The 15,304-nt window shown below is 37.6% G+C and overlaps 1 protein-coding gene across 1 annotated transcript; it reads left to right on the top strand.

The window, feature by feature from the left end:
- Positions 1–2,874: 2,874 nt before the first annotated feature.
- LOC107802352 (non-specific lipid-transfer protein C, cotyledon-specific isoform-like) lies at positions 2,875–3,639 on the top strand. The gene is made up of 2 exons (XM_016625830.2): positions 2,875–3,313; positions 3,443–3,639. Exons 1-2 carry the CDS (start codon positions 2,970–2,972, stop codon positions 3,453–3,455), a joined length of 357 nt encoding a protein of 118 aa, XP_016481316.2. The 5' UTR covers positions 2,875–2,969; the 3' UTR covers positions 3,456–3,639.
- Positions 3,640–15,304: the final 11,665 nt, after the last annotated feature.

Below are 15,304 nucleotides of genomic sequence, written 5' to 3'. Positions count from 1 at the left end.
CAGATTATGATACCAAATCATTGCTCCCTTCGAAAGGGTCTCTCCGAATTTTTTTAACAGCACATATTCGATTTCATCATCCTCTAAATTGTTACCCTTAATGGCGCATGTATATGAAGTAACATGCTCGTTGGGATCGGTGGTCCCATTGTATTTGGGTATGTCTGGCATACGAAACTTCTTTAGAATAGTCTTCGGAGCCACACTTGGAGGAAACGACTTTTGTACAAACTTCTACGAATCCATCCCTCTCAAGATTGGCGGTGCCTCCGGTATCTGATCAACTCGAGAGTTGTATGTCTCCACTTTTTTATCGTTGGCTTTGATTCTCTTCTCTCCTGATTCAATTCTTTTGGTGAGATCCTCGAGCATTTTCATTACCACAGGATCAGTCCCCGATTCGTTACCATTCGACCTTTCCTGTACTGGCTCGGTACGGCGAGTAATTTTTGGCTCGACCCTATTCGGAGCTTTATGCTGATTTTGTAGATAAGCAATAGCGGCATGCTAAGCCTGAAGCATCTCGAATATCACTTGGAGGCTGACTATTTTGTCTCATCTGCCCTGTGTTCCTTGGCCACTAGACTGGCCTTCTCTGCGTACACTCCCATCGAGATCTACGCCTAGGTCCGCATTTAGAGCAACGTGCGAACTGACATCGACTGGGTTGGCAACTGGTGCTGCCCCGAGATTAGCCTGTGGCACCTCGACTCCTGGAGATCACATTTTTATTTTTATCGTGGAATCCGAGGCCATTGTCACCGTGTGTTGATGTGTTTTGTGAGTTTGACATGTTTTAACCTGAAAGCAAAGATACTCGACAAGAACAAAGGTAAAATAGTGTATTTACCAGAATCAATACTAAACAATCGCTATTATCCTTAGCCCCACGGTGGGCGCCAAACTGTTTACCCAGTAAATCGAGTAACAATTAAACTTATATTGTGGTTTTAAGGATATGTGATTTAAACCAGTACCAATTGATAAATAACGAATTAAATAGATAAATTGGACAAAAGTAAATCTAACCAGTCTGCAAACAATGCCTTGACCTGACAGACTGCAAATAATGCCTCGACCTCGATTCGAGATAGTCTCGAGGTTTAGTTAATAAGAACAGCAGAGGATGAAACAAGCAGTGATGAATAATAAGTAAGACAAAGAAAGCAGTGTATATGTATATTCTTATCAGTGAATCATGATCCCTACAAATGATTGGAACTCCTCTTTATATAGTAGAGGAAACCTAATTATGGTATGTCTCTAATTATAGAAGGAAATCGTATAAACAGCTAGTTAACCGATTCTGATTTGGTCTGTTCCGAGATTCACACCATGATCTCCGACCAGCCACATATATCCATTCCGATATTCACGTCGTGATCTTCGACCGGTTACTGATATCTCGCCATTCCGTTATTATGCTGCCCTCGAAGTCGGCCATACTTGGCCTCGATTGTTGCTGGCCTCGGTCTCAACGTACACTTCGATCTCTAGGCTTGATGTCTCATCTTCGAGCTCGAGTCTGATTTATTACGAAGCTACCCCCGATGCAACTCCCTTCTCGATCAAACAGCAAAATCGGGTAGGCCCGATTTTGACCGTATACAGTATTATAGTAAAAACTGTATGGAAAAGTAAAACATAGTACAAAATTCTTCTATATCTACATGTTGAACGATATAGAAGATTTTCTAGATCTCAAAACTTCCATTCATTTAGAAGTGAAGGGTGTTCATAAAAAAGTTATACCAGGTATATAAACAATTATACTACATATATAGATTAGTTTTTATATATATGTATATTAAATTTTAAACATCTGTAATAAAGTTCTTGATTTCACCACACCAATGCAAGAGTGATGTCTGCTCCACATTGGTTATGGTGGGAGCTAGGTTCTCAGACTCGCATACAATGATGATATTCCCCACTTCTCTTTTTTTGTCACAAAATAAGTTTTTGCACCAACTAGGAACAACATCATTTTACGGTGCAAGAGGGAGTTCTTGGTTAGAAAATCTCTTCAAAGAGGATAATAGAAGGGGGGGGGGGAGGTGGTTGCAAATTTACCTACCTAAACAAGTCAAGGCAGTCCGTGATAGTATTAGGCATGTAGGGGGTTTATTGAAGTTCATTAAGAACTTCTCTAATTATTTTTTTTTATAAAGATATGTTAAGTTTGAAATTACTGATGAGTATCCGTACTTCTCAAACTTTCAAAATATCACTACTCACTAGCTATAGTACTAGCTGACTGTTAAACCAAGGTTTGGGTCACTAAAGGCTAAATTTAGCCTAGCTTTAACAGCGTTTCATTTTGTGAAATACATTTTGCTACACGGAAATTGGATGCACTTGATATGTAGTGCCCAAAGCGCAGCTCGAGTTCACCAATGAGAAGGCATTGGATGAATATGCCACGTATAAATTAAAGAAAAAAATGAAAAATACGGTAAAACTTTATTTATATTGGATGTTTATATTAAATTAATAAATATATAATATTTATTTTTTTATAAACTTCTATTACCTAACTATAATTAATTAATACATATTTTTAACTCAGTACTTAACCATTATCAGTAATGAGTTAAGCAACTACTTGCCTAGATTAATTTTTTCCTTTATAATTTGACTAAATCTGTTTAATTAAAGCGATAAATAAAAAGGAGGAGTTCTTTCCATACATGCTCCTTATTACAAACTCCAATAATTTGTAATGAAACATCAACATCAACATTTGCACCCATCCCAATGAGATTACACTATTGCAAACTCCAACCATCATACCTTTTTGGAAGACTCAAAATCCTCAGACCCGAAGAATCAAAATCCTCCAATCCCTCCTCCTCTATATAAACCCCCAAAACCCCTTCACCCTTTCATCAACTCGTGATAACACCACTCTCAAAATTAAAGGTTCAGAAGACAAACCAAATTTCTTTTGTTTTTTCAAGAAAAACACCATGAAGAACCTTTTGTGCTCAGTTGCTGTCTGCCTTTCCGTCCTCTTTGTTCTTGCTCAGACCAATGAAGCAGCAATTCCCTGTGGCACTGTGGACATGAAGGCTGCCGCCTGCATCTCCTTTGCCACAGGGAAGGATGCAATTCCGTTGGCGCCGTGTTGCAATGGGCTGCAACAGTTGGCACAAAGTGTGAAGTCTGTGGATGATAAGAAGGCTATCTGCAGATGCCTTAAGGCTGGTGTCAAGAACTTTGCTGGGGTACAAGACAAGTTCCTTAGCCAACTCCCTACTGCTTGTAAAATCAAAGTTGGCTTCCCTGTCTCCATGATCACCAACTGTGAAACGTGAGTATAAGTTATATGCATTGACCGTCTCGAGTATTTTGTACATATGGAATAACTTTTTATTTATACATTCAAATATGTGATTCTATTTTATTGTTTTGCACTTACGTAGTAATATTTATGTTGCAGGATTCGCTTCTAAGCCAAGCATGCCATGCATGAAGAACTTGTGGGAAAGGTAGAAGGTAGTTAGTGTGTTGATGAATAAAACATGAGGCGATGGGGCTGTTATAGCTAGAAGTAGGAGATCATGGGCTGTGTACCTCAACTTTGTAACACTCTTATTTTTGACTTCCAATGCATAATTTCAGTTCTTTAGCTCCAAAGTACTGTAATTTTCTTTGTTTTCTTTACTTCTTCAGTTTTCAAGTTTTATCATATGCTTTAAGAAAAGAGGCGAATTGATTGAACTACTAAAAATCAATCCATCTAATAATACTAATAATAATAATAATAAAACAACGTGCTATCATTGGCGTACAGAACTGATAACAAATAAAATAATTGGTATAATATCGTTTATTTTCCATAAAATTTGTTGCAACGTGCTTTGGTCCACTAGTTAAATGAAATTTTATTCAGAAGTCTGGAGTTCGATCCTATGAAGTTGCAGGGAAGATGGATACACTTAACACTATTATGAAGAGGTGGATCTATGATATAAATTTTACGGGTTTAACTTTTAGTTCTTACTACCAATTACTACATTTTTGGAATTATAAGTTCAAAATTATTTTTTTTAATAGTAATTTCTTTACATCTATTTTTATACTCCATATAAAAAATATTTGAATCAATTAAACCCAATGACTATATGTTATATCGTTCACTGCTACTAGTTTTGATATACATATTTTATTTAATCATATAAGATTTACGATGATAAAAGAAGAATAGGAATTTCAATATATGAAAATTTTGAGAGAATAAACCAAAGAAAGAAAGAAAAAGAAAAAATACTTAATTAATATATATGTAAATATTGACACCAAACATGCACATCTCCTATGGGCACTTAGTTCTAGAAAAAAAGGAAAAAACATCTAGGTTGACATAAGTTTTGAACTTTTAACCTCATTTGAAAAGGTGCACCTAATAACTATCACATCATATGATATTTTGAGCTTGGATGCATATATATATATATATATATATATATATATATATAAGTATAATAAGTATGCATATAACACCTATCTAGGGAATGGAGCATGAGTTTACATGCCCCATGGACCCCCCCAACCACCACCACCAAAAAAATAAAAAAATAGATACACACCTGATTATTCCAAACACGAGGCTCCGAAATTTGACTAAAAGTTTGATCTAGAGGAGAATCCAACACTAGACCTCTAAACAGGCAGTCATGCACCTAACCGGCAGATTAAGAAAAGTCTTATGTCAAGTGGTGTCATTCTGACGTAAAATTCCAGGCCCATGATCTGTGCGATCGCGAACATAACCTCACAATGTCGGAAATTGATTCAGTCAATTCACACCACGATCGAACCAAGGCCACAACATTCACAATAACACTGGGTCAATAGTGTTTGTGACCCTCACCTAGCTTTTGGGCCTGATTAGCCTTCCTCGCGATCGCGACACCTCAATCGTGCCCTCCCCGACTTGCACCAAAAATTCTAAAATTGTGCACCACCATTATTTTCCAAACTAAAAATGATCTAAGCATGAGCTTCCTCGGAACTCAACCATATCATCAAGTTATAAATCCTAATACCAGCCTATAGGCGCGTTAAAGGCGAGGCAAAAGATTATAAAAAAGACAGGTTGAATTGTTACGTCATCATATTATTAGTATAAGTATCAGAATAAATCTTAAAGTAAGAAAGTAAAATTAAAATATTTTCATCTAGGAGAAGTATCGGGACAAATCTTAAAGTAAAAAAGTGGAATTTATAATATTTACCATAAAAAATTGTAATCTAACAAAATCATATTATAAGAAGGACCAATCACCGTTTATAAGAAAAATTGAGCTATGTATCGTGTAAAAAAAAAAAATACACTATTGGCAAAAATTAATAAGCTATAATAGATTATTATATCTTTCATGCCATCACATCAGATTTACTATGAGAAGTTACTAATATAAGCATTTTCTTTTGGCTCACTATGCACTGGGACGGAGCTATGTTAGTCCGTGCGGGTTCGGGCGAACCCAGTAACTTTTTTTGAAATTCTGTATTTATATTGAAAAATTTACTACATCTATATAAATATAGCATGTCAAACCCAGTAACAAAAGGGGGTCTCGGTTCAATGTTAAGGGCTGTGGGTTCGTTGGGAAAGATGCGGGTTCGATTCCGCTGAAAGCAATGTTTTATTTCGTTGCTTTTTACATTTTTTTTTACAAATCACAAATTAAACGACTACGTTTTCTTCAAATAAACGTAAGAACATTTTTCCTCTGACTTTCCTCTGAACAGAGACTAAACTAACATTTTTCTTTTAGTAAATAAAACATAAAAACGTTTTCTTTCTAATAAACAAAAGAATAGAAGCTTTCCAACTCCAAACGACAAATCTCAATTCCCAAATCAAAAAAAGCTAGGGTTCTGCTCTGCCTCTATTGATCGACAATCGCTGTTACCATGATCTGCCGGACGTCCTCCAACTCTCCGTTATGTATGTTCTTTCTCCCTTAGAAGTTAGACATTTCTTCCTTCTTCAATTCTTCTTTTCTGATTTTTTACTTCATATTTTTCTCTTATATTTTATATTTGATAATTTATACAAAATCTGATTTTTAATCTTTGATTCTAGGGTTGTCCCACATTTTGACCTCTATTCTCTTTGTCAATTTGTGCTTTTGTACTTTTCAAAAGTTCAAACTTAGAATCCACGACAAGCCGACAGACAAGGTATGTAGTCCACTGGTCCTACTTTCTTGTTTATAGTTTCTTAGTGAGACCAACTTGCATTCACACGGGTGCTACTCAGAGATCAAATTATCATTATATTTTATATAATAAATGTGAAAAGCAAGATTATTAGTTATAATAATAATTAGTCACTATTCGAATCATTAGCCTTAAACCCCTGACTTCTTTCATATAATATAATACTTTCATATGTGGTGGCCTTATTAAGTGGGTCTTAAGTGGGTCTCTTTGTGAGTCGAATAAATTGAATTGACTTTACTATATATACTAGCTAGCTAGACTAAGTTTTTAAGTTTTGGGGAATAAAGCATATTATAGTTTACAAATTGAACTATGTCAAAGAAGATAAAGAATAGGTTGTTATAGCATTTTGAAACATACAACTTGAAGTGAATTTGTGTTTTGTGATTTTTAGGGTCTTCCGGCAAAAGTCGACATGATCACGAGTTTTTACAAAGCTCAAACTTCTGCAGCTTCTTCTAGTTCTCTTTTGCCAAGTTCTCCATGTCCAGTTATTAATAACAATATTAATCCTTCCCAAGCATCGGATAAAGTGTGGGATTATGAGCCCGATCCCGCTGAAAGAAAATCAATTTCAGAATATCCTCCTAATTTACGTGACCGCATAAGGAGAAATTATATACAAAATGGACCTTGTCAACCTCGTGGTTTTGTCTTTCCAAAAAGAGATTTTTGAGGAATAATGCATCACTTTAATCCTGAATGATTTAAAACTTCATGTTCTCAATGGTTAGAATATAGCATTAAACAAGATGCAACATTTTGTTTATGTTGTTACTTGTTTAAAAATGAGGTTGGAGTATATGGAAAAAAAAGTAGGTGATGCTTTCACAACGGATGGTTTTAGAGGTTGGAATAAATGTTTTAAAAGGCTTAAATCACATGTGGGTGACGTGAATAGTGTTCATAATCGATGTTTCAAGATGATTCTAGTTTTAATGAACCAAACACAATCCATTCTAACTTCTTTGGACAAGCAATCTGAGAAAATTAAAAGTGAGCATCGAGTTCGCTTGAATGCTTCAATTGATATGATAAGATCTCTTAAAATGGTATGCAGATAGGAAGGAAGATGTGAAAAATGTGGTATTAGAAAAAGCTCCAAAAAATAACACCATGACTTCTCCTAATATTCAAAAAGATATTGTGAATTCTTGTGCAAAAGAAATGGTGAAAGCAATTATTGAAGACTTGAAAGGGGATTTTTTTTTTGAGATATTAGTTGAGGCGAATGACTCGATCCCATAGGAATAGTGATACTTAGTATTGCTGAGGTGAACAACCCGATCCCATAAGGATAGTGTTACCATACTGCCGAGGCAAACGACCCAATCCCATAAGAGTAATTTAAAATACTGTCGAGGCGAATGGCCCAATCCCATAAGAGTAGAGAAATTTACCTCACTCGCGGAAGTGCATGCGATTCGAGAAGACACGGATCCATAGTTCATCAAATATTTCCTAATTTTCCAAATTAAGAGGCTAAATAAGTATCTTTATTCTAATCCTCAATCTCAGTCATAATCAAGGAAATCAATAAACAAGATAAATACAAATAGCACAACTAAGGCATGATGTGAATCTAAGACTATCCGGACATAACCTGAATATACCTATGTACTGACTCTCGTCACCTCGTGCGTACATAGCTCCCCACAACAAGTAGCACACAATAATTAATACATCTAAGGGGATAAATTTCCTCTTACAAGGTTAGGCAAGAGACTTACATCGCTTCCTAGTCCTCAATCTGGCTCTTCAACCTCACTAGAACTCCTTAAACAACGCCGAGCAATCCAAAACTAACCAAAAGTTGTATAAACTAATCAATATATACTCAAAAGTTCATAATTTAACTATTAAACCAATTTTCCAACCAAATCCGGAAAGTCCATAAAAATTGCCCCGGGCCCACGTGCCTGAATTCTGAACTTTTTTGAAGATAAATGTTATCCATGACATCACGAACTCAAATATATAATTTATTCCTAAATCCATGATCAATTTAATGGTTAAATCCCATTTTTACCAAACCATAGGTTCCAACAAAAATCCCATATATTTTCCCCTAATTTCATGTTAACTCTACCCATAATCCGTGCATTTAACTCAAGAATTGATAGGGATCACTTACCATGTGATGTTGATGAAAATCCCCCTCAAAATGTTCTCACATTCGCCCAAGACCAAGTAAAAAATGAGAGAAAAGAGACTAAGTCCCGCAATAAATTCAAGTCTGCCCAGTGATTCCTTCTTCGCGATCGCGGAAAATGCCTCGCGGTCGTGAAGGCCAATTCTTGCCACTGCCAAAACTCCTCTTCGCGTTCGCGAACTGGTGGTCATGTTCGCGATGAATCATTGCCCAGCATTTCGTGTTCACGATCCCCATGTCGTGTTCGCGTAGGCCAAAGGCCTCCCTGCCCAGCTGCTCCATTTCCCCTTTATGATCGCGATTGGGCCTCCACGTTCGCAAGGCACTACCAGGTCCACCTTCGCGATCTCGGAACCTTCTTTGCATTCGTGAAGGGCAATCAGTTGCCCCTCCAAATCCCTTCTTCGTGATCGTGAAGCACACCAACAGTTTGCAGCCTAGGTCAAACATGCTCTGGGTGGTCCGAAATACACCCGAGCCACCTGGGATCCCGTCCAAATGCACCAATAAGTCTATAAACATATTGCGGACTTAATCGAAGCCTCGGAAACATAAAATAACACGGAAATCAAGAATCGCGGCTCAAAACCTCATTACTCAACTTCTAAGCTTCAAACTCATTTTATCCAACTTTGAACGCGTCGAAGCATACTTAGACAACTAAGAATGATGCCAAATTTTATGCACAAGTCATAAATCACAACACGAACCTATTCCAAAGTTCGAAATACCAAATAGACAACGATAACACTAAATTACACTTCAAATCAAACTTAGGGATTTCTAAAACTTTCAAAATGCCAACTTTCAACAATAAGCGTCAAAATGCTCCTTGCCCACCCAAAACTCAATCCGAACATACGCCCAAGTTAAATATCATCATACGAACCTATTAGAACCTTCAAATTCTAATTCCGAGGTTGTTTACTAAAAGTGTTGACTCTAGTCAAACTTGGCCACCTTAGGACACTATTATGGAACTAAGTGTTCCGAATTCAACCCGAACCCTTTCAAAGCCAAGCCAATCCCCCTATCAAGTCATAAAACAGTAAAATAATATATGATAAATATTAAATAGGGAAACATGGATCTATAAATCAAAATGACTAGTTGGGTCGTTACATATGCGGTGCGTCATGTAGGATTGAGGTTTTCATGTACTAGGTTGCGGTTCAGTTCTGAAGAGAAGGTCATGAATTTTAGACAGAATGGACGGTATCAGATGTTTAGATGAATTCTAGTAATACTTGGTATTACCTGAGAAGGTTGCGCATTTTAGAAGGCGCACTGTGTTTTGACTCACGGATGCTTCATTAGTATTGTTGTAATCACCTGGCTGATCAACTGCTGATGATCAGATTTTTCTATGCGGCACGGAAGAATTATGGAAGTATTTCTCATGGAATGATTGTGTATGAAAGATGTGTCTGTCATTGGAGTGGTCGATATGGGATCAGATATGGTAATTCTGGTATTCTAGAGATTTGGAGGCTGGGAGTTCTCGGAGGTAGATTGTTCCTTGGTTACAGATTGCGAAGGTATGGCCAAAGTTAGACAACTAATAGTATGTGTTATGATTAAGTTATTATGAAATTTGGAGGGTTATTTATCTATCCTTGTATAACTGGAGTTGATTTGGATGGGGGAATTGGTAAGCCCAATAAGGATGCGAATTTTACACCAGGTTAAATTGGCTGACTCAACACTGTTATTGTTGAGGAGTGTCATTCGGTTAGAGTTGAGCTTGTTCATATTCTGATATGTTCTATGTTTTACTCTTCTATGCTACAATGGGATGTGATCTGTTGGTTATTTGCACACATGATGTTGTTCTGTTTGGGCCTTGTAGCGGAATTTGAGCGAGATAGCTCTTGGGGTGTTGAATGGTTGAATGCGCCTTGGTTATGGTCTTTTCGGGTTTTGATATGTTGTTCTGTTTATTTCTCCATGGTTATGGTCATGCACTCTGTGTACTTGATGCTGATTTGTGTGTGGTTTTTAATTTTGAGCATTAGGACTCGAGGTATTTCAAGTGGATCGATATTTGGATTGGGTCACGCACTGCGGCAAAGTTATGTTAGGATATGATCCTTTGTATTGATTTTGGGTGTTTTGGTTCTCCCTTGTGTGATGGGTTCATAGCATTGTGCTTGTGGTAGTATCTGTTGAGCTTGCAGAATGGTTCTCGCATTTGAGTCATTTTTCATTTTTGGGTACATTTGGGTTGTTGCTTATGGGTGCATAGATTGCACGGTTTGTGGCCTTGAGATGTATTGGTGTAGCATGTCAGTAGAGCAGTATATGATGAGATGATGTCATTGGACCTATAATGGGTGCTATCGGATTTGATTACCGGTTGGTTTGGAAGAATAATGTCACTAATCATCTTAGAATTTGGTTATAGTTCTTGTCGGACGAGAGAGCTCCACGACCTATTGATTTGATGGGGGGTTAAAAGTTTTTGCTTGTTCCTGTCATCATTGGCAGTGTGCTAAGGTTCAAAACAATGTTTTATTTGATATGAGGTTTGTTATTTGTACCGGGTTTGTTATTGAGCAACTATTATAGTCATGAGTTATTACTTTAAGTATCTTAGCTATGTGGTATATCATATGATTACCTTTTAGCTCGTGATTATGGAGTGATTCGGATTGTTCAAACTTATAAAGTGCATAGATGTGAGAATTGGGTCTTGTAATGGATTCTGGAGATTGAGGATTTGATTCTAAGGTTTATGGACTAAGGTTGAAGTAAAGATCTTCATTTATGTTGTGTTGTGAGGCTTATATGGATTAGGGTAACGTGGGATCACCCACGGGTATGTGTACGGTGAGTTTACACAGTGATTTGATGGCTTTGGAACGACTCTTGGCACGTTCGAGGACGAACGTATGTTTAAGTGAGGGAGAATGTAACGACCCACATGGTCGTTTTGAGAATTTACATTCCATTCAGCTAATTGAAGTCTTGAGTAGATTCATATGATATATTATGACTTGTGTGAATCGTCGGTATTTGTTTTCATGTGATTCGGGATTGATTTGGAAGAATGATTCTCAACTAGGAAGCTTTAAGTTGGAAGAGTTGACCAAGTTTGACTTTTGTGTATTTAACCTTGAATTGGAGTTTTGACGGTTCCATCAGGCCCGGATAGTGATTTTGGACTTAGGTGTATTCTCGGATTTGCATTTGGATGTTTCTAGAAGGTTTCGACACTATTTGGCGAAAGTTGTCAATTTGAATGATTGGAAAGTTCATAGTTTTGATTGGGAGTTGACTTTGATGATACCAGATTAGGATTGTTAATCCTGGAGTTGGAATATGTTTGTTATGTTATTTGGAGCTTGTGTGAAAAATTTGAAGTCATTCCGGATTGATTTGATATGGTTCGGCACGAGTTTTGGAAGTTAAAAGTTCAAAAGTCCATTAAGTTTGATTTGATATGCGATTCATGGTTTTGATATTGTTATGTGTAATTTGAGTCCTCGAATAGGTCCGCGTTATGTTTTGAGATTTGTTGGCACGTTTGGATGGGGTCCCGGGGGCCTCAACTGTGTTTTGGATGAGTTGCGGACCATGTTTTGGATTTATTGCATTGTTGATGATTCAGGCCTCTGATGTTTTTGCATCTACGGGTGGGATGGTTGCAGATGTGGTGCCGTAGGTGCGGCCATTTGAGCACAGATGTTATGTATGGTGAAGGCCAACTGGGAGCGCATATGCGAAGTTATTGCCGCATCTGCGAGGCAGCAGATGCGGACCTGTGGCCGCAGAAGCGAGTCGGCTGGGAGTTGAGTTTTGCGCATCTACAATTTCTTTTCGTAGATGCAGATCCGCAAGCGCGTCGGATGCCTGGGAGGTAGGGGTGACTCGCAGGTGCGAGATTTGTACCGTAAAAGCGGTGGTCGCAGATGCGACAATGTGACCACATATGCGGAAATGCTAGGTAGATTCTAAATAATTCGAGGGTTTGTTCATTTTATCATATTTTGAGCTATGGAGCTCAGATTTAGATGATTTTGGAGGAGATTTTAACCACATGAACTGGGATAAGTATTTTTTTTACTCAGTTTTGATTATATTTCGTGATTCCATCTTCGATTTTTGGTAATTAATTAGTGATTTTAAAAGAGAAATTGGGGGGGTTTGTCTAAACTTTCCTAAAGTGAATATTTGAGTTTTGAACATCGATTCAGAGTCAAATTTGAGTGAAATTAGTATGGTTGGACTCGTAATTGAATGGGTTATCGGAATTTGTATGTTTTATCGAGTTCCGAGGTACGATCCTAGGTTTGACGTTTTGGTTGACTTTGAGTATTTGATTAAATATTCGACCTTTATCGTTTGGGTTTGTTTTCCTAAGGTATTATTTGATGTTTTGAATTAATTTTTGCTAGATTAGAGCTGTTCGGAGGTTGATTTGCGCAGGCTGTGTTTTTAGAGTATTGTTTGGCTTTCTCGGTATTTGATTTTACTTGCTTGAGGTAAGTATCTTATCTAAACTTGGTTGAGGCACTTGTTTCATGAGTTTTTTGTGATAGCTACGGGTTATATGTACGTACATGTGTGAGGTTTGAGCCCATGTGCGAGCACCGACGGATATATTCATATTTGGGTAGTGCTTAGGCTATAGTATCCCTAGAATTGACTGTTAAGCTTTAAGCTATGATGTATCTCATACTTGTAACCTTTTTGTGAACTATTTAATCCATGTTTGAGGATTGCATAGAGACTAATTTCCTAAATGAACTTGATAATTGATATTTCTGTGATGAAATTACCGATTTGAGCTATGATAGCACACTTTGCACATGCATGTACTTTAGCATGTCATTATACTAGTCCAGGAGCATAAAATCTAATATCCATTCATCATATACATGAATTCTTGTATATTTGCTTCTGTGCGATATGATTTGGACTTGATGCGTGTGAACATGCCAAACGGATTGTATTGTTATGCCAGTGATCATGCCGGGAGGATTGTGTTGTTATGCATGTGACTACGCCGGACGGATTGTGTTGTTATGCCTGTGACCACTCCTGGCAGAGTGTATTGTTATGCACGTGTCCACGCCAGGCGGATGTGTTGTTATGCTTGTGACCATGCTTGGCGGATGTGTTGTTATGCTTGTGACCACGCCGGGCGTATCCGTTATATTGAGCATGTGACCACACCTGGTGGATTATGGCATTGAGCCTATGACTACAACGGGCTGATAACACGTTGAATTGACCATGCTTACGTGTGGATATGGATCCATCCCCCTAGGGTCACCCTATCATGTTTCTCTCTTGATAGTGTACACGCGGATTGTGAGAAACCGACGGGTTTCTGGTGATGTGAGCTCTGGGAGAGCTGGTTATGGTTATTTGGATCGGGTTACACTCCGCAACAGGCCTTATTGGCATATTTTTATATGGATCGGGTTGCGCACCGTAACAGACTGATATTTGGTTACTGCATTTCATCTTTACTTGCAATTTCCTTGACTGTTTACTTGATTGACTTGCATATCTTCTTTATATGCTGGATTGTTGACTGAATAGAACACTTTAAAATAAAGAATTGTAAGCACTAAGGTCGTTTTTACCTGTGATATCCTGATTTGATCATCTATCTACTCTATACTTGTTAAATTTATGAACTGTACAGGTGATCAACGAGTATCATTTATAGTTCTTTCTTCTATTACCTCGCTGCGGTTAGTTAGGATAGTTGATGATAGGGTATAATTACATATTTTAGTCACTTATTACCCTCCAATTTACTGCACTTTAATTGAGTTTGAGCTTTAATCGCTAGTGTTTTGCACTAATTGTATGTTTTATGCCTTGTAGGAGTGATTTCGAGCTAAGTAGATGTTATGGAATGAATTCAAGTGATTTGGAACTTTGAAGTCTGAGTAAAAGCCCAAGAAATTAAGCCGGGATCGTGTTCGGGGATCAACGGATGATAGTTAAGAACGAACGAAGAATCGAGTAGGCATATTGTGCACTGTCTAGTAAAATGCACATAACCTTTCGCTCCAAACTCCATTTGAGCTCCACAATATATCGTTGGAAAGATAATTCAAAGAGATACAACTTTCATGGTTTACATTTTTCCGAATTCTAAACAGACCAGGGTGCAAAATATGAGACAAGTGCTCGGCCGCGCACTGGCCGCGGATGTGAGGCAGAAACTGGCCAAAATCCGCGGCCAAATCCGCGGTTGAATCCGCGGCCGCGGACGTCCTTACCTGGAAAAGTGTCTTTTTTCGCGTAGGAGGAGGTATAATTGTTTTGGCTCGACCCTACTTGGTATATACATGGGAAAACGGTATTTTGAGGACTTTTGACATACTTTTGACATAATTTAGACCTAAGGAGGCTAAGGACACTGGGGATTCGAACTAAGGAGGCAAGAATACGCGAGAAGCAAGGAGGAAGATTCAACCACGAGTTTTTTCCTACTTTTCATTATTGGTTATGACTTTTAGTATTGTAGTTTTTACATACTATTATGAGTAACTAATTTGTTATCTAGGGTTTTGATGGAACCTCTTGGAGGATGAATTATTGTTATGTTTTAATATAATTTAACCCTTGAATTTGTCTATTTGTTCAACTACGTGCTTATTTCAGTTGATTGAATGGTCATCGATTGAATGTGCCTATTTATTATGTGTTGCTTGAGAAAGAATACATATTTAGGTAGTTGTTGAACAACATCACTCCTAACGTATGTGAGAAATCAATACAGCGGGTTTAAAGGTAGGTTTAGAAATAACAAGGCCTTGGCGTGGTCATAATGAGCGGTTAGATAAAGCCAGCTAGCGTAGTTCGAGAGAATATGTCTAGTAAATTATTATAGTTTCTCGAGAGAGAATTACGGCACCTAATGTACTCACGATCAGTAGAGAATACATAGGC

Source organism: Nicotiana tabacum, chromosome 17 (assembly GCF_000715075.1).
Source record: "Nicotiana tabacum cultivar K326 chromosome 17, ASM71507v2, whole genome shotgun sequence".
NCBI lineage: Eukaryota > Viridiplantae > Streptophyta > Magnoliopsida > Solanales > Solanaceae > Nicotiana > Nicotiana tabacum.
The sequence above is the reverse complement of the archived record's forward strand: the minus strand, read 5'-3'. Positions and strand labels throughout refer to the sequence as shown.

Excerpts from the sequence above, each read along its gene's own strand:
- LOC107802352 (XM_016625830.2), top strand. The coding sequence starts at position 2,970 with ATGAAGAACCTTTTGTGCTCAGTTGCTGTCTGCCTTTCCGTCCTCTTT.